This window comes from Anabrus simplex, chromosome 2 (assembly GCF_040414725.1).
Source record: "Anabrus simplex isolate iqAnaSimp1 chromosome 2, ASM4041472v1, whole genome shotgun sequence".
Taxonomy (NCBI): Eukaryota; Metazoa; Arthropoda; class Insecta; order Orthoptera; family Tettigoniidae; genus Anabrus; species Anabrus simplex.
The window spans coordinates 655,212,934-655,234,177 of NC_090266.1; the positions used below are offsets into that span (position 1 = coordinate 655,212,934).

Genomic DNA, 21,244 nt, shown 5'->3' on the forward strand with positions numbered 1-21,244 from the left:
AGGGACAACAAGTTAAAAGACATACAAAATAACAGAAATGACCTAGATCAGAGCAAAAAGGAAGCAAAACACCCTTGAAATAAAGACATTTACACTTTAGATATTAACACCAGTTTTTGTGAAGAATGTTGCAATTGCACTGTACACACGTAAGTCTCCATTTGCCAGTAATAGCTGAATATTTGTGGGTAAGGGAACCCGAAGGTGCACAAGAGTAGCGAACAATTCTCTGCGAAAGGATACAGTTCTACTGCACTCGTAGATAATGTGGTTCACATCTCCCGCGTTTCTTGCGCTACACGGATATTGTGCTGATTGGAGAACTCCAATCCTATTGAGGTGAGCGGGGAATGAAGCATGGTTGAACCTCATCCGAATAATGGTAGTTACTTAGCCTCGGGCCCATCTGACGTCTTGATACCATGGAATTGATTATTAATGGGGAGAATTTAAAAAAAAACTGGTAATATTTGCAGTATCCTTCATTAGATTTAAGATTCTTTCAGTTTTACAGTTTTTAATCGCAGCATAGCCATTACATTATAAAAACAAAGGTAAAAATCACTAAGAAGATTTCTATTAAATCTCTTAAAGTATCCGTGAATTTTATTTTTGTTGTTTAGAATTCAGTAAAATATTCGGGTTCGTCAGACCCCAGCGTAACTTTTGAGTTCATTTAAGGAAGTGTGGCCATTGAGGTCTAAATACTTGAAACGATCTACCTGTTCCAGTTTTGTATTCCCAATCTGCCATTCAGTCCTCTTACCTTTCTTCCCTACTGACCTTGCTTTAGCACTGGAAAGGCTAATTTTCATATAATACTCACTGTAACTATTTTCAAGTCCCAACACGTTATATTGCAGGCTCTCAACACAGTGTGCCATTAAGACCAAGTCGTTCCCCTAAGCCAAATTGCTTTTTACATTTCCACCCAACTGAATCACTCCCTGCCACTTCATACCTTTCAGTAGATGATCCATGCAAACTATGAACAACAAATGTGAAATATTACAGCCTTATTTAACCCCTGTAAGTACCTTGAACTAAAAACTAATTCTACCTTCAGTTCTCAATGTAGCCCAATTGTCAGCATACATGCCTTTAGTTGTATTTAATCCTCAGTACTCTGTCATATGCCTTCTCTAGATCTACGAAACATAAAGATAACTCTCTATTCCTTTCGTAGCATTTTTTAATTATTTGGCGCATACTGAAAATCTGATTTTGACAGCCCCTCTGTGGTCTGAAACACCTTGCCTGGTTATACTGATCAACGAAATACTTCGATAGTTGTTGCAGTCCTTTTTGCACCGAGATCGATAGCTGCAGTCGCTTAAGTGAGGCCAGTATCCAGTATTCGGGAGATAGTAGGTTCGAACCCCACTGTCGGCAGCCCTGAAGATGGTTTTCCGTGGTTTCCCATTTTCACACCAGGAAAATGCTGGGGCTGTACCTTAATTAAGGCCACGGCCGCTTCCTTCTCACTCCCAGCCCTTTCCTATCCCATCGTCGCCATAAGACCTATATGTGTCGGTGCGACGTAAAGCAACTAGCAAAAAAAGTCCTTGTTGCTCCCTTGCCTGTATATAAGTGCAAGTATTGATTTCGTCCAATAAGGAGGTACTGTACCGTTACGGTGTGGGGTGTGGTACTCCAGTGATATTATCAAATAAGCCCCAAATTTGGGAATCATTTATGTATCTTTATAGAGTTTCTGGTTATCCACTGATCTCGAATTCGACTTCCCTTACATCAGTAAATTACATCATGTTAGGCAGCCATTGTGTACCTTACACAGGCTTCGAATCGTACATCATTTCTCACTGTCCTCTGTGTATGCCTCAGCTATTAATATCTTCAGGGTGCGCTCAGTCCGCTAATAAAAAATTGGAGTGATTCAAACTCTAAGAGACTTTCTTTGCTACTTGCTTTACGTCGCACCGACACAGATACGTCTTATGGCGACGATGGGACAGGAAAGGGCTAAGAGTGGGAAGTAAGTGGCCGTGGCCTTAATTAAGGTACAACCCGAGCATTTGCCTGGTGTGAAAATGGGGAAACCACGGAAAACCATTTTCAGGGCTGTCGACAGTGGGGTTCGAACCTACTATCTCCCGAATACTGGATACTGGCCGCACTTAAGCGACTGCAGCTATCGAGCTCGGTCAAACTAAGAGGAATAGTGGAGAAGCGTTCTCGAAGTAGTGAATGGGAAACGTCAACTACAAGGAAAACCACCTAAATTTATTCAATAACACATGGTTAAAAATATGAGTCCGCCTCTGTGGTGTAGTGGTTAGCGTGATTAGCTGCCACCCCCAGAGGCCCGGGTTCGATTCCCGGCTCTGCCACGAAATTTTAAAAGTGGTACGAGGGCTGGAACGGGGTCCACTCAGCCTCGGGAGGTCAACTGAGTAGAGGTGGGTTCGATTCCCACCTCAGCCATCCTCGAAGTGGTTTTCCGTGGTTTCCCACTTCTCCTCCAGGCGAATGCCGGGATGGTACCTAACTTAAGGCCACGGCCGCTTCCTTCCCTCTTCCTTGCCTATCCCTTCCAATCTTCCCATCCCTCCACAAGGCCCCTGTTCAGCATAGCAGGTGAGGCCGCCTGGGCGAGGTACTTGTCATACTCCCCAGTTGTATCCCCCGACCAAGAGTCTGAAGCTCCAGGACACTGCCCTTGAGGCGGTAGAGGTGGGATCCCTCGCTAAGTCCGAGGGAAAAACCGAACCTGGAGGGTAAACAGATGATGATGATGATGATGATGATAAAAATATGAACAGATACTTTACAGCACGGGTCATAATCCGTAATCAAATGAAAAGAAACTTGGTGTCTAAAGCTCAACTCAAGTTGAAACGAAAACTATGTGAGATCAAAGCCCCTAATTAAGTAAAAGTCTTCGAAACATTAAATGTTTAAAAGGGTTTGTTTGTCTTTCATTGAGGTTCGGATGAGTTTTATTTATCGTCGACTATTACTTCATCATTACGGTGTGAGTGGCACGAATAGCACTGATAGTATTCATGAATACTTATCTGGTCCAATAAGCGGATCTCCTAAAACAATGTTCATTACAGCGACGGAACGGAATCCGTAAGTTATCCATAAATAACAGTCTAACTTTAATAAATCAAATTATACCCTCTAAAATCTTACACACTACAATGAATTTCCATACGCGGGCCGACCGCTCCAATCAACACTAAGGTCAGAACTCAGGACAACGACATAGTTGGACTAGATAATAATAATAATAATAATAATAATAATAATTTCGTGTGGCTGTTTCTAGCCGAGTGCAGCCCTTGTAAGGCAGACCCTCCGATGAGGGTGGGCGGCATCTGCCATGTGTAGGAAACTGCGTGTTATTGTGGTGGAGGATAGTGTTTTGTGTGGTGTGTGAGTTGCAGGGATGTTGGGGACAGCACAAACAGCCAGCCTCCGAGACATTGGAATGAAGGTTAAAATCCCCGACCCGGCCGGGAATCGTACCCGGGACCCTCTGAACCGAAGGGCAGTACGCTGACCATTCAGCCAACGAGTTGGACGTTGGACTAAATACACACAATACAAAGCAAGCACACGTACGACGTAGACAGTACACACACCAAAAGTACAACGTCACGCCTGAAAGAAAATACCCATAAAAATCCAGATGTCTCCTTCATAAGAAAGCGATTGTGGAATCGAAGAAGCGACCTACTAGGTCGCAGTCGTTGTCTAGAGACCATATACTCCAAGTGGAGAGGGAAATCTAATCATGAGGATTCTGTTACATTTAAGCCGCTAGCACATATGCAAATGGTTTGGCTTTGAGACGATTCTAAACATCAAGTGAAAATAACTTGGCCTACGGGAAGGCAAGGAACTGAATATAAATTATTTTCTGTTCTTTTTGCGAGCTGACCAAGGCAACCCCTAGACAAGGCGGTCAGCTGCTGGCCGCTGTAGAGTGGAGTAGGGAGTTTATGAAATGTAATTATTCTTCCCGCAAGAGAAGCAAGGTTTCCTTCTATGTCGTAATGCGATTTATGTGAGGCACGTGGGGACTTAAAAACAGAAAGTGTGAAGACATAAAAATAATAAGATGTTGCTCGCGAGCAATGACTGTCAGTGGTGGTTTCTTACTGTTCAACAATCTGAAAACCTGCCTGCGAGTTCGATTGCAAATTTAAATGTGTTTACAGGAAAGTGACACTTTGTAGCCTTGTCATTCGGAAAGTGAAAGCAAACTCATGATGATTTTATTTCATTTATTATCAATTTATTTATTTTTCAAGTACGCTAAATATTTTGCAAGACAGGTGCATCCTATACCAATACCGTGTTATTTTATTTACAGCGAGTGTGTAGTTCACATTGAGCAGGGACATAGTAACAAACGTTTTCTCTCTTATAAATATGGCATTCAGCTAAGATTGAGTTACATTTAGATTCATTTCCCTTACCGCTTTGATTGCTTATTTACTTGATTAAGATACTTTCGTAAAACTGAAATTAAACTTTCAGTGACTATTAGGGGTACGTGTCGTTAGAAACACTCACGCCATACACTATATAAGCAACTACAGGACAGTATTTATGATATATTACCACAGGAAAACAAATAAATTCCCTCAAGACACACTGTATTCAATACAAATTATATTTTAACTTACGAGTGCCGTCGCTAATATACAACAATTTATTCTATAGCACTGAAACTAGCGCTCGGCGATTCATTCTTACTTTCCTGACAGTCGGAAATTTGCTCCTAAGAAAGAAGCTACAGAATTTCCTACGAATACCAATTTGGCCTTTGGTCACAGTGGTCCCGGGTTCGATTCCCGGCAGGGTCGGGCATTTTATCCATCATTGGTTAATTTCGCTGCCACGGGGGCTGGGTGTATGTGTCGTCTTCCATCATCATTTCATCCCCATCACGACGCGCAGGTCGCCTACGGGTGTCAAATCAAAAGACCTGCATCTGGCGAGCCGAACTTGTCCTCGGACACTCCCTGTACTAAAAGCCATATGCCATTATTTTACCACTTAGAATAAAATCAGAGTCTTGTGACACACAAACTCTCTTCCCTTTGCATGGCGGTCGACCTTTCACTGGACATTTGGTTTTACCGTGCATTTCAGGTTCCGCGCGAACGGTGTACAGTAAATACTGTACGTAAAAACGCCGGTCAGGTGCACGGTCATTTCCACCACTTCTTCTACCGTCCACTCCGGATTCTCGTGGTGTGAGCTACTGTAAAAGTTCAAAACAATTTGCTTGGACTTCTTACTTAATTTCTCCCCGATTGTATTGGCTATAAAGTATGTTACATGCGTTACAGCAGCAAAACCCTCACATTGCTCAAGCTGGCAGCCACTGTGAGTACTGATAGGCTACAGACAGTAGGCCCTATTGCCAACAATACATCTGCAACGCCGTAAAAATGATGCGGAATGATTAGTAAGCTGTAACAATGAAATCAATTCGAACAAACCTCACAAAGTAACTGCATTTAGGTATCAAGCTACCGGGCGAGTTGGCCGTGCGGTTAGGAGCGCTCAGCTATGAGCTCGCATCGGGGAGATAGTGGGTTCGAACCCCACTGTCGGCACCCCTGAATATGGTTTTCCGTAGTTTCACATTTTCACACCAGGCAAATGCTTGGGCTGTACCATAAGGCCACGGCCGCTTTCTTCCCATTCCTAGGCCTTTCCTGTCCCATCGTCCCCATAAAACCTATCTGTGTCGGTGCAACGTAAAGCAACTAGCAAAAAAAAAAAGGAAGATATCAAGCTCATTTAAGTCATTTTATATTTAATAGAAATGCCACTGGAAATAATAACCATTCACAGCCATCTAGGTATGAAAGATAAGAGTTGTTAACGAATCTGTTAACATGCTGAACCCATTATCTTTGGTCACTAAAGCCCAAACCAAACCCTATGGCGCAACAGCTCCGCAGGGCCTTGGCCTACCAAGTGACCGCTGCTCATTCCGAAGGTCTGCAGATTACGAGGTGTCGTGTGGTCGGCACGATGAATCCTCTCTGCCAATATTTTTGGCTTTCTAGACCGGGGCCGCTATCTCACCGTCAGATAGCTCCTCATTTGTAATCACATAAACCTCGTGGACGTCGGATTATCTTCAGATCTAGGTAAAAATACCTAACTTGACCGAGAATCGAAAGCAAGGCCTCCGACTAAGATGTCGGCCACTGAAGCCCGCGTACCACACTCCGGCTCTTTGACTGAATGGTCAGCGTAGTGCTCTTGGATTCAGAGGGCCTCGGGTTCGATTCCCGGCCGGGTCGGATATTTTAACCTGAAGTGGTCAATTCCCTTGGTTCAGGGACTGGGTGTTTGTACTGTGCCGAACATCCCTGTAACTCTCACACAACACTATCCTCCACCACAATAACACACAGTTTCCTATACACGGCAGAAGCCTCTCACACTCGTCGGAGGGTCTGCCTTACCAAGGCTGCACCAGGCTAGAAACAGCCACACGAAATTAAAATATTCTCTGGCTTCTGTTTTCTTGAAATATACAGACGAATTCATTCACACTTTATTGTCAGTTGTCCCCCATGATCTACACTACCAGAAGTCTTAGATAGGTCATCTTTCTGGATCTTACAAGTTGAGTTTCAGTGGAATAACATTTCATAAACCCGAACTGCTTTCTATCAAACCAGTTAGTAATTTTGTAAACGTGCCTAATATAATCAGAAAGAATGCTTTTCCGAAGCCTACATGCAGCACATGTCAAGCTGACTGGCCTTCAAACGTCAGCTTTATGTTTATATTTCTCCTTTATACGTAGAGGCCGAGGACGTAGATGTTAGGCCCATTTAAACAACAAGCATCATCATCATCATCATCATCATCATCATCATTATCATAATAATAATAATAATAATAATAATAATAATTATTATTATTATTATTATTATTATTATTATTATTATTATTATCATCATCATCATCAACAACAACAACAACAACCTTTATACACAGGGGCTACTATAGCAACTCTCCATTAATTTGGTATAACTTCTTCATGCAAACAGTTATAAGTACTTCAGATGTGGTACTGTATACCAACCCACTGAATTTAGTATATCCCCAGAAAGCTTATAAATTCCAGCTGCTTTTCTAGTTTTGAACTTTTGTATCTTACTGTAAATGCTTCCTGCTGTTTGCATTGCATTCCCAATTGACATTTTTTAAACTATGACCTCCCGTTACAATCACATTCATTTCCATGTCGTTTTCCACATAGCTGATTATGTTATCAAATAATTCCGCATCAGTGTCAGCGATACCCTTTCCAGGTCTGTACACCCCAAAACCGTCAATTTAATTGCCTTTTATCCTTAGAGGTGAACCTTGTACCTAGAATTTCTTGCTTTTCGTTCTTAACTTTTCCGTAGCTTACAAATTCTTACTTCACCAGAATGAATACTCCCCCTCGTACCATTCCTATTCTGGTTCTATGGTAAACACCCCAGTTCCGTGAGAAATGTTTCACACCCATAGAACTACTTCTCAGCTATTATCAACTCTTATTGCTATATCTGCTAAATCTATATGTATTAAAATACTTAATTTGTCTTTATTTACAGTACTTCTATAGTTTAACACTAACATCTTTGTCATCTTTACTTGACTTCAAGATCCCTGTACCCTTACCACCGCTCCCTAGCCCACCCCTTTCCCTGAATGTACCTAACTATAACCCTTCTGACAAACCTCTTAACTTATACTTACAACTTCGGTTCAAGCGAATGCTATCTGAGCGCAGATCTCTATCTCCTACGCGCCCATTGGCATCTATAAATCTCACTCCCAGTTCCCCACATACACACTCCATTGTCTCATTTAAATCGCCGATCACCTTCCAGTCAGTATCCTTCCTACACAGTATTCCACTGATAACAATCTTCGCTTCCTTAAATTTATCCCGTGCTGCATTAACCAGTTTCCATACATCCTCAGTTATGTAGATCCCTATCGCTGCTTGCCTTACATTGTTGGTATCAACGTGAAAAACTACCACCTTCTCTTTACCCTCCTCCTTCCCTTCTACTTTCCTCAACATCTGCCGTAACTTTCGACCCTGATTCCCCTTCCTCCACACACTTTCCCCATATCCCCAATATCGCCCCCATGGCTAGAGCCTCAACCTTATCCACCTCATCTGATTCCCTCCCCTCCCCTCTCCACCCCTACCTTCCTCTCCTGGTCTCACCTATCTTTCCTGACGGCTCTAGAACCTACTTCCGTCTCCTTTTCTCCCTCCCATGACCCTGTTCCACCTCCCTTTCCCTACACTCTACTGTATGTTTCCCTTTCGTCCTACATCTCCCTTCCTCCGCTTTGCTGTTCTAACTGTAGTTTACCGAGCTCGATAGCTGCAGTCGCTTAAGCGCGGCCAGTATCCCGTAACCGGGAGATAGTGGGTTCGAACCCCACTGTCCACAGCCCTGAGGATGGTTTTCCATGGTTTCCCATTTTCACACCAGGCAAATGCTGGGGCTGTACCTTAATTAAGGCCACGGCCACTTCCTTCCCATTCCTAGGCCTTTCCTGTCCCATCGTCGCCATAAGACATACCGTATCTGTGTCGGTGCGACGTAAAGCAAATAGCAACAAAATAAACTGTAGTTACTCATGCAAATTTCTCACCGATACGTTTCCTGAATTCCGTCCCTTTGGCCTTAATTTCCTTCCCCTTAAAACATTAGCCCACCTGTCTTCTACAACTTCCGCCTTTCCTTCTCATCCCTCTTGTTCACCTATCGTATCCTATACCTACCTACCTTCCTTCCTGACCTCCGTGAGAATCCTAATTTTGTCCCTCAAACTCTTCAGCTCCTCTCACAACCGCAGTCCCTACACCACTGGCAGGAAATTTCGCAATGAAGCTTTGCCTGCCATCATCAGCAGTATAAGTGTGTTCTCTTCCCTAGTTCATCACTCCCTTCGCTAGGCAGCTCTTCCTCCGCTAATAGAGCTTGAGCTTACAAGTCAGCAAACGAGAAAAATAAATATTGCTTGCACAAAATTAAATCTTTGCTCTCCATTTCAGCTGTCAGTTGTCACATAGTTTAGATAGCTTCCGGGTAGATTTTATGGCCTTAAATGATTTCACTTCTTTTGTAGTCCGGCTCCTTGGCTAAATGGTTAGCGTGCTGGCCTTTGGTCACAGCGGTCCCTTGTTCGATTCCCGACAGGGTCATGAATTTTAACCATCATTGGTTAATTTCGCTGGCACGGGCACTGGGTGTATGTGTCGTCTTCATCATCATTTCATCCTCATCACGACGTGCAGGTCGCTTACGGACGTTAAATAAAAAAAGACCTGCATCTGGCGAGCCGAACTTGTCCTCGGACAGTGCCGGCACTAAAAGCCATACGCCATTTCATTTCACTCCTTTTGTAATGTGTCTTGTTACAAAATAAAATCGACCCTTCATATATTGTAAAGCAAATTGAGGGTTGATGTCTCGGCAAGGTCATCACAGCACCCTAATTCTTTGGAATTAATTGTGATATTGTGTGAACTGTCCAAAGAGTCGTAAAATATATCGGCCTATAGACTATGTTCTGAGGAGAGTTTTTGTTCCAGTACACTTTCTACTTGCACGAACACATTAAAAATGGCTCTCGAAGGATGGGTAAGGAAAGTGCTATCTTTGTTGGATAATTTTTAAGTTTTTTGTTTAAAATTTGCTTTGCGTCGCACCGACACAGATGTCTTATGGCGACGATGGGAGAGGAAAGGGCTAGGAGGGGTAAGGAAGTGACCGTGGCCTTAATTAAGGTACAGCCCCAGCATTTTTCTGGTGTGAAAATGAGAAACCACGGAAAGCCATCTTCAAGGCTGTTGACAATTGGCTGGATTTCTTGCTATAGTCCCTATACCCTTCTAGATAATAAATCAAACACTCCTTTGCAAGACTGTGGCTGTCAGTGTTAAGAAGGCCTAAAATGTTCTCTCGTTTCGATAAGAGGTCATTCATATTCTGAGTAAAGTCTAATGCTTTCCTTATTTTATTCTGTGCTTCTGCTTGAACAGCCTTATTTGTCTCTTCTGTATTCTAGGCAGCGTTCTCATTTGATTGACTCACAATTACTACCTGATGGCAGGGTACAAGTAAGTGGAAGCAAGCTTGGGGAACCGTGGGACATTATTTGACAGCAACATCTATTCTTGAAGGGTGATGAGCGTAACATACTGAAGTGTGCATCTAGGTAACCACCCTGCATTAACACGAATCAGAAGGTAAGGTCCAGTCCTTCAAATAATGACGGTATAATGGAAGGGAAGTGTCTCTTACTCTCTAGGCCTCGGAAACCTAGTACTGTCTGGCTCTGAAGAGAATAAGAGTTGACTAAGGGAGGTCAGATAAGAGAGATAAAAGCTACGAGACTGGCACAAGTAAGTGGATGCAATGCGAGACTCAGCTAGGTCGCCAACCCACGCTCCCAAGTTTAGAGCCTCTGGTCCCCCTTCTAGTCGCCTCCTGGGTGTTAATCTACCGCTCCCCCCACAGTGGGAAAACAGAGGTGCCATTCTATCGGATCTTGATTCCATTTTGGTGTGAGCACATGTCGGAATCCCCTGTTCCATAGATACTTGCACAGCTGTATGATGCTCTTAATTGTTACTCTTAAGTATTCAAGAGTTGTTTCTGAATAATAACTGCGATTGTTTCCACCGAAGTTATCTCTTCATTTAATTAAGGTCCGACTCGTTGGTTGAATGGTCAACGAACTGTCCTTCGGTTCAGAGGGTCCCGGGTTCGATTCCCGGCCGGGTCGGGGATTTTATCCTTCATTGGTTAATTCCAATGGCCCGGGGGCTGGCTGTTTGTGCTGTCCCCAACATCCCTGCAACTCACACACCACACATAACACTATCCTCCACCACAATAACACGCAGTTACCTACACATGGCAGATGCCGCCCACCCTCATCGGAGGGTCTGCCCTACAAGGGCTGCACTCGGCTAGAAATAGCCCCACGAAATTAAATTAAATTAATTTAATTAAGGCTTCATGCCCTATTGAATGTTTATAAAGAGCCCCTGCTGGTGTAGAAGTATATAATACACCTATTAGGAAATTTTATTCCCGAGTGAATGTTTCTGTCAGTTCATGGTTTTCAAATCCCTCTGAGTTTCCCTGTCTAAGAAACTGTATACAATTTGCAACAGAATTGCTACATAACTGAAAACCAAGTGTCACGTTCATGCGCTGATATGAAGTATTGTCTATATGTGCAGGCGTTAGTTTGTGGCAAACTTTCAACCCTGCAGATTTATCCATTTCAAGAACCCGTTGATAGAATTTTAAGTCCGCAACTCCATTATTGTAGTAGACTTGGATTTTGTCGTGGAAATTATTTCTGATGCGTTTAATTATACACATAGCATCTGAAAGAGTCTCCTACTTTCATCAAACATTTCCACACAGTTTTATTTGATTGACTTTTGTCTGTGATGAAACCAATCATACTGGTGCGAATTTGCTCCAGTTGTAAGACCACCGGGGGTGACTAATATCAGCCGGTCTGCAATTTCGGTTTGCGTAAACAGCAACCGATTATGCAATAGGAGCACTTAAGCGCGAACGTGAACACCAACGTATGATTTGAAAACTTACTTTTCCGATGTTCTTGGGTGTGTTCTCCAAATTCACGTAACAGTCACACAAGTCTCTTAGGTTCTTGGCTTCGCAGAACAACACTGTTGAACATAAACATATTACAACTACAGATACCAACCCTCAAATAGCAATGGTGCTGCCTGTAGTCACCGCAGTCCTTATACTGGCCATTAGTAAATAACACAAGAGCTAACAATCCTTCATCTACCCACTGTGCCACAGCTGTGCTCATATCACCACAAAATAAGACTAAAGAACTCGCGATCTAAATTATTTACTGAATTCCATTTGTAGGATTGCTAACTTTCCAGCAAAGCTGACGGAAAATATTAACATTAGTAAAGTATCTGCATTGATAAATATAATTAAGATTTAAAAATACTTTTTTCAGATTGTTTTAAGGCTGTTGAGCAGCAGTTATTTTGTTCAGGTGTGTTACTACTCCTGGTCGATAAATAGACCAGATGCATTTAAAATCGCGGGTGGAGGGTGTGAGAGCAAATACCTGAAGTGTTTCTGCATTCGGAGTTGTTACTTTTGAAAAGTGCGTTGGCGTGATTAACACCTACTTTGATTAATATCAAAACACGAAATTATAAGCCACTGCAAGGTAAATACTTGGCGTTCTGTTAGAATTGGACTGACTGTTTTTTACCTCTGTCCCCTTCAAAAACGCGAATACTCAAAGAGTTTACCGTTGGTACCATATTTTAAGTATGCTGAAATCATCACTGCCAAGAACCATAAATATGTACTTAGTGGGACGTATAACCAATGACAATAATTATGAAATCATCACTAGCCGCTAATCTGGATATAATAAAACTATAATCTGTCTTGTTTCCACAGTAGTTTCCTTTCCACCGGGCGAGTTAGCCGTGCGGTTAGGGTTGCGCAACTGTGAGCTTGCATCCGGGAGATAGTGGATTCGAACCCCACTGTCTGCAGCCCTGAAGATGGTTTTCCGTGGTTTCCCATTTTCACACCAGGCAAATGCTGGGGCTGTACCTTCGGCCCCTTCCTTCCCACTCATATGCCTTTCCTGTCCCATCGTCGCCATAAGACCTATCTGTGTCGGTGCGACGTAAAGCAAATAGCAAAAAAAAAAAAAAGTTTCCTTTCCTTTGCGATGCATTCCAACGTTCTGCAGCCAACTAGTTAGATGTGAAAAAGCAACTTTAGCCGGTTTATGACCTCTTTTATTCCGGCATTACTACGCACCATTACGTACATCTCCCGCTGTTTCTAAACGTTATCATCTTGTGGAAATACTTGTTCTATTGTGTTATTATTTACATCGTAATATAACTTATCTATGAGGAGCTGACCATTAACAAGAAATATTCAAATTGACCCCATTTCTATCTGGTAGCAGAGAGGAAGATGCAATTACTTTCCAAATATGGAGAACTTGTGGGAGATTCACTCATTATCACAACAGATGTGATCTTCCTGTAGACACAGCCATACCTGCGCTCCATGCTTCCGGCTGTTCACTACAAAATTTCCTCGTCTATTCCATTGATTTCAATCATGATGTTCGTCTTCAAGTCCTCAATTTCGATTTGGATACATTTTATCCTTGAGATAAATAATCTGATGTCGTTAAGTCCGGTGATCTTGGCGGCCACAAATTCTTAGAAATCACTCTGTTCTCAAAGAAGCTGCAGATCAGAGCGAGATACTCAATTGACGTGTCGCAAGTCCTGCTGAAAATAACCAAGAGTTAACACATTGTCGTCTAGTTGCTCGACAAATGTACTTGTACCGGTCTGTGTTCACCGTATCCGAGAAAAAGAATGAACCTATTATTCGGTTTGCTGATCCTCTACACTAAAGTCCGATCTTCTGTGGTTGCAGGGGTCTTGTATGGACACCGTGTGTGTTATGTGTGGCCCAAATGCGGGTATTTTGGTAGTTCACGTAACAGTCACATGTAACGAAGCCTCATCTGTGAATGTCCGGTAGTCATACAGTAAAATCAAAGAACCACGTGCAGTAACTGAGTCGTGTTTCCTTGTCCTGCTCCTGCAACTCGTGAATGGCAGTCATCTCGTATTCCCGCAGTTTCTTTATCTTGGTCGCTCCTTGATATATGGAATACGAATATGCCACCTCCTGAGACAAACGACGCGACGTACCGTAACGATTTCGTAGGAGACCGAACCAAGAGAATCTGAGCCACGTCTGCAGAACTAGATGTGCGATGCTTGCAGTATCAAGCCTCTCTTGTATAGGAACGTCCTTTGTATGGCTACGACGGATTTCGTAATGCAGGAATGTGTAACTGAAGACACGCTCTGAGACAAGTGTGTACTGCATCTTGAACAAGTGTGCGGTAAAAGGACACGCAAGCCAGCAACAAACAGAATTGAGGAAACGATTGAAATCTGACAAAGAATAAGTTGCACATTGTTGGCAGCATGTTGGTAAGTGAACCTCCCAGGGTTTCTTCACTTTAGAAATCAACCGCATCTTCCTGTTTCCTATCAGACGGAAATGGGGTCGTTTTGAAAACTACCCGATTTTTATAAATCACACTATACAAACAATTTTATATCAAACTAGATGTTTAGCTGCATAATATGTATTTCCATGTCTGCATATTATTTAGCCTATTTTGATGAGGAAGAAACCTCCAACCTCTTGCTGACACTGAGCACAAGTGTTGTAGACTTTGGCTAACCCATGAAAAATATGTTGGGGAGTCACCCCTATCCATCCCTTTACAAAAGCAAAATGCAATTGTCTGATGTGTGTGTTGTTTGTCCAGGAGGCAGCTACGAGCTGTACGACCCATACACAGGAAACGTGACGGTAGTAGTGGGTCCAGCTCCCCATGGACCTCCACTATTGGCTGCTGTTTCCTGCCAGCCCGTGCCTCTTCAGCCCTTGGAGTGGTTCAACCCACCATTCCACTCATACGTACCGGCGGCATGTCCGGACCGACGGAAACGCTCATCCACGGATTCTCAGGTGAATAACTTATCTTTTCTTCTCTTTCCTTTTACGGTACGACGATAGTGAACAAGCCACCATTGGCTTAAGTGGAGTGCCATGGCCCTTAGGCGTGCTAACTCGAGAACATTTACTTCAATGTCTAACACATCGTAAAATAAACGTACGGTAATTCATACTGAGATTCAAATTTATCTTATGCATTTCTTTCACTTATTATAATAACTAAATAGTCACATTTCTGGGTTTATATATAGTTAGCCATTTATGTATTTCAAATTCCTGCAATTTCATTTTTCATATATATATTCACAAAGTGGATAATAATAATAATACTTACTTTAAATTGGCTTTACGTCACACAGCCACAGATAGGTTTTATGGCGACGATGGGAAGGGAAAGGACTAGGACTGGGAAGGAAGTGGCCGTAGCCTGAATTAAGGTACGCTACATCCTGGTGTGAAAATGGGAAACAATGGAAAACCATCTTCAGAGCTCAAAGCTGCGCGCCCATAACTGCACGGCCAACTCGCTTGGTGATAATAATAATAATAATAATAATAATAATAATAATAATAATAATAATAATAATAATAATAATAATAATAATAATAATAATAATATATAACACCTCTTCGACTACTCTGTCGGTTCTAAAATGCCGGAATGGTGTAATTTTGCCCTAAGAGAGCTTAACTTATCAGTAAATCTGCCTATTCGATTCCCTTTAAACACTCTTAAATGCCTACTCTTTGTGTCAGGGTTCGATTCCGCAATCTTGAGCACGAGAGTTTCTTTACGAGCTGATCCTGTGTTTCTGCTAAAATAGCATTAGCATCCCTGCTTATGCTTATCCCGTTCGTAGTTTCGGATGCGTTAAGTATAGCCTAATTAAACAGGCATTTTTAAGCCAGGCAGTGACAGCTCGCAGTTTATCTTCCGGAAGAAGGTTAAAAGGTAATATGAGGCTAAGAATTTTTAATTATTATCAAACAAGTTCAGAATACGGTGACGTGGACAGGATACAAGGTCCAATCAATCAATCAATCAATCAATCAATCAATCAATCAATCAATACTGATTAGTATTTAGGGCTGTCTTCCAGGTGGCAGATTCCATATCCTGTATTTGCTTTTTTTCTTGCCCCAATTTGTTCAAAATCCTCTTGTTTGAGATAGGATGTACCGAGTTCGATAGCTGCAGTCGCTTAAGTGCGGCCAGTATCCAGTATTCGGAAGATAGTGGGTTCGAACCCCACTGTCGGCAGCCCTGAAGATGGTTTGCGTAGTTTCTCTTTTTTACACCAGGCAAATGTTGAGACTGCACCTTAATTATGGCCACGGCCGCTTCCTTCCCACTCCTAGCCCATTCCTGTCCTATCGTCGACATAAGACCTATCTGCGTCAGTGCGACGTAAAACAAATTGTACAATAAAAAATAAAAATAGGATGAACATATTGTGCAAGTGGCATGTATCCAAGTATCATATCTTCGGCCACCGGCTATCCGCAGTTTACTTGGTAAAAATCCAATCCCTAACTCCTTTCCCTGTAAACGAACATTTGCCACAATTTGTTCTCTCGAATTCCAACGCTATCTTCATCTTATGATATTTCCTACCTTTTTTTGCTAGTTGCTTTACGTCGCACCGACACAGATAGGTCTTATGGCGACGAATTTCCTTCTTTTAAAGTAAGTTCTAGGTTATTAGTGTACTAGGTCACTAACTTTAAATAACTAACGTACCGTAACTCAGACTAGTTGTAATATATTTAATGCCAACAATGATTTGAATAATTATCCATGCTACAGCACTATGTACTCTCAACCCCACAAGAATTGGCCGTCGAGGAAGATGAGTTTCCAAAATCCTCTTGTTTGAAATAGGATGAACATCTTGTGCAGACAGTAGGATTTCAAGCACCATCTCTTCAACTACCAGCTATCCGCACTCTACGTATATCCTCGCGTTTTTAGAATGTATAAATGTAAATAATGCTTTGCTCGCCAATTGTTGTGCGGTTGAGTTGCGCATATGGCCTAGTTACTCTAGACAGTATGTTGTTGTAGTAGTTGTTCGGATCATCAGTCCATAGACTGGTTTAATCCAGCCCTCTCTGCCACCCTACTCTGTGTAACCTGTTCATTTCTACGTAACTACTATATCCTACATCTACTCTAATCTGTTTGTCATATTCACGCCTCGGTTTACCCCTACCATTCTTACCCCGTACACTACCCTAAAAACTAATTGGACAAGTCCTGAGAGTCTCAAGATATGCCATATCATACTATATCTTCTTTCGATCAGATTTAACATAATCGTTCTCCACTCACCAGTTCGAATCAGTATCTCTTCATTCGTGATTCAATCCACCCATCTCAGTTTCAGCATTTTTCTGTAACACCACATTTCAAAATCTTCTATTCTCTTGCTTTCTAGGCTAGTTATTGTCCACGTTTCACTTCTGTACAATGTCACACTCCAAACGAAAGTCTTCAAAAAATATTTCCAATTTTCTATCAATTTTCGAATTGAGCAAATTTATTTTCTTAAGAAAGGCCTTCATCCTTGTGCTAGTCTGTATTTTATGTCCTCATTACTTCTGCCATTGTTAGTTATTCTACTTCCCAAGTAACAGTATGCACCCACTTCCGTTAAGATTTCCTTGCCTAAGCTAATAAATTATTTCATGCATTACCTGATCGTTCAACTGCACTCCATAACTTTTGTCTTAGATTTATTTATTTGCATCTTGTATTCCTTCTCCAAGGAAACCTTTGGAGAAAGGAAGAATAGGTGTATGAATATTGCAATGTGATGTCGGTTTAGTAGATAAATAAATACACGACTGTTAGCGCTTAATCTAAGATCGATTCACTTACTCTAATAATCACTTAACACACAGCCACACAATTATACTAGTTGGCTCTCTCTGTCTCGGCTCTCACTGTTCAGTCACACTAGTATTTTACTCTGAAACCTATGCGCTAAAACAGTTACACAACACACACCCTTAGCCTATAACTTTGACTCGGACCCTAGGGTAGTTCACGAATAAATGCACCGAGCAACTTTAGCGGCTGCAGAGTACACATTATACGCGCGCGCACACACAATCTTACTAGTCTGGAGTTTGTTCGTGATGCAGAGCCCTCAGGCAGTCTTCTCTTAACGGTCCCATGTCCGTCAGTTCACACGCAGTACTCCAGTGCTCCGAACCACTGACTGCACAGCGCTGTCACCTAGAGAACTGAACCGTCAGAACTGCATTGCTCATTGATTGAGCTCACACGGAACCGCCGAAGCTCGCTTGGCCTGTCTTTTATAGGGGGCTAGCTTTTCCAGATACTTCAGACGAGGAGAAGCCGTTGGAACTCTCTGGAGACCGAATGCTATGGTTACACCTCGAACCGCTCTCTACACCGCTGAGAGGCCAGCAGTGACGTAACGGGCCATGACAATGGTGACAGGAGATGGGCTAGCCAATCTGCGCCTGACTCGTCTCTGATTGGTTGCCAGCTGAAGTGAGCCCTACTAGGTCACATCACTCTCGAGTGGAATCCAAGCTGGATCGTTCCTCCAAGGCCTTCCATGCAAAATAGCAGACCCCGCCACAGTATTAAGAGCTCGTATTGAAAAGCACTTCTAGGGAAAGATGACAAGGCAGAAGGATAGCAGGAATATATTCAGCAAATTTATCAAGGGAAATAATTAGATTATAAGTTTCTGGAACAAGAAGAGACTGTTGATACTGACGAAATGGGAGACTCAGTTTTGAGGTCAGAATTCGACAGAGCTTTGAGAGACCTACAAAGGAACAAGGTACCTGGAATTGATAACATACGCTCAGAATTACCGACAGCCTTAGGAGAAACCGGCATGGCGAGGCTATTTCAGTTAGTGTAAAGGTATACAAAGCAAGTAAGTAAAGTATTAATTATTTGAAATAAAACTGCACACTTCTTGCACTGTCATTATGGAAAATAATAATAATAATAATAATAATAATAATAATAATAATAATAATAATAATAAAGTCAGGTTGTAAGTTTCACTGATACGAAATAAGAAGAGCTGGGATTGGGAATGAAGCGACCGTATCACTGTAACTACCTAGGTGTTAATATAAGGAAAGTCGGGTTGAGTGGCTCAGACGGTTGAAGCGCTGACCTTCTGACCCCAACTTGGCAGCTTCGATCCTGACTCAGTCCGGTGGTATTTGAAGGTGCTCAAGTACGTCAGCATCGTGTCTTTAGATTTACTGGCACGTAAAAGAACTCCTGTGGGACTAAATTCTAACACCTCGACGTCTCCGTAAATCGTACAAGTAGTTAGTGGGACATAAACCCAATGCCATTATTATTATTAATATAAGGCATGATTTTTTTTTTTTTGCGGTAAACACATAAACGGGATAGTAAATAAATGGTACAGATCTCTGCACATGGTTATGAGGCTAGTTAGCGGTTTTAGTAAGGAGGTAAAGGAGAAGGCATATAATTCTCTGGCCGAGCGCGTTGGCCGTGCGGTTAGGGGTGCACAACTCTGTGCTTACATTCGGGAGATAGTGGGTTCTAAACCCACTGTATCGGCAACCATGAAGTTGGTTTTCCGTAGTTTCCCATTTTCATACCAGGCAAACTCTGGGGCTGTACCTTAATTAAGGCCATCGTCGCTCCTTTCCCATTCCCAGCCCTTTCATACTCCATCGTCGCCATAAGACCCGCCTGTGTCTGTGCGACGTAAGGCAAATTGTTAAGTCTCTGGAGTACGGTTGCAATGTATGGGACTCTCACAAGGATTACTTAATTCGAGAACTGGAAAAAAAATCCATAGGAAAGCAACTCGATTTCTTCTTAGTGATTTCCGACAAAAGAGTAGTGTTACAAAAATGTTGCAAAGTTTGGGCTGGGAAGACTTGGGAGAAGGGAGACGTGCTGCTCGACTAAGTGGTATATTCCGAGCTGTCATGGCGTTGAATGACATTAGTAGAGGAATAAGTTCGAGTGATGTTTTAAAAGTAGAAAACCTCACCTTATGAAGATAAAGTTGGAATTGAAGAGGACAAATTTGAGCAAATATTCGTTTATACGAAGTGGAGTTAGAGACTGTATATTTACCAAGGGAGATGTTCAATAAAGTTCCAAATTCTTTGCAATTATTTAATAAAAGGCTAGGTAAACAACAGAGAGGCAATCTGCCACCTGAGTGACTGCCCTAAATTCAGATCAGCTTTGATTGATTGATTGATTGATTGATTGATTGATTGATTGATTGATTGATTGATTGATTGATTGATTGATTGATTGATTGATTGATTGATTGTGTGAACTGTCGATTCATTTGAGCATTAATCAGTTTTCCGTTGTGATTTATTTTCATTTTGGAAACCTGATGGCCCTATTTCATCGGTGTTTCTGTCTTTCGACCATGGTCCTGTGTGCAGTGTGTTCCAGATTTCAGTTCCGTTGTTTATTCCGTTGTTCTACATTGTTTATTTAATATTTAAGAAAACATTAAAATATATTGCCTGTTACATGTTAATATCTGTAGTACCCCTGAAGCCAGTCCTGCTGTATGACGCGAAGTAACTTCATGTGTATTTCAGAATTGGAGTCCTCAGAGCTCCGAATCGACTGACCCTCCAGGAAGCCCACAGGAGGGTGAAGATATGGGCTTGCAGAACGGTGTTGTTGAGCCCCTGGAAGACTGTACCGTCTATCAGCCCCCAACCTACGTGTATCCAGGATACATGTTTGGTCCTGCCGTCTATAATATGAACGGTAAGTATTCTCGAAGCTGAAGAAGGGGTTACTTAATAGAAAGTGTAATTTGAAGACCAACACTTTTGTTCCCCCTTCCCATTTCCTTTATGGGTTCCAAAGCGATAACTACTTAGATTGTTTTGCCTACGCAAGGACCAGTTCTTAACCCTTACAAGGAGAGGACTCCGCATAGTTTCCTAAGTACAAACCATACCCTGGTGTTCCAGGAATAGTAAATATTTCTGGAGGCAATAGTCCATACGCCAAGACGACTCCGACGAGCTACACGTAACATTACAAAGAGAGCTAAAAAGTTCATTGAAGTTCATGAAGGCATTTTGGAACATGTTATGCTAACTGAAAGGACGTAGGTTTGTACATCAATAAGTGTATCGATAAGTTGTTGTACATTATGTAAGGTCTTCGCATCACTAAGTCATTTATGCTAAACTGTTACACATTATGTAAGGTTATTGAATCAATACGTTATTTGGGTTGAACTGTTTAACATTATGCAGGGTATTTGTATTAACAAATACATCAATAAATCCTGTCTTAAATATCATTTTTAATAATTCTGATAATTTATTTAAGATTGTTCTTATGAGTACCACACAAGCTAATGTAATTCCACACACTGCAGATTGGACAAATGTTTATATGACTTTTTCTTTCGAAATTTTCCGATAACTCGGGCTCCCGACGTATTTACTATTCCTCCTGAAACACACTGTATAATTATTTATCATTCCTCAACATGATCACCTCTTTCTGAAATTTGAATTGTAACTGATTATAACTTATAACTAATAGAGTGAAACAGGTTTACACACCGAGGCATCAAAGAAGATTCGGT

The 21,244-nt window shown here is 41.9% G+C and overlaps 1 protein-coding gene across 1 annotated transcript in view; it reads left to right on the forward strand.

Annotated features, from left to right (window-relative positions):
* Positions 1-21,244, forward strand: part of LOC136864323 (serine-rich adhesin for platelets) — a 600,697-nt gene that overhangs the window by 477,665 nt on the left and 101,788 nt on the right. Inside the window, exons 5-6 of the mRNA XM_067141153.2 lie at positions 14,434-14,636; positions 20,232-20,406. Of these exons, the coding sequence (XP_066997254.2) occupies positions 14,434-14,636; positions 20,232-20,406 (378 nt within the window). The remainder of the gene's footprint in view (positions 1-14,433; positions 14,637-20,231; positions 20,407-21,244) is intronic.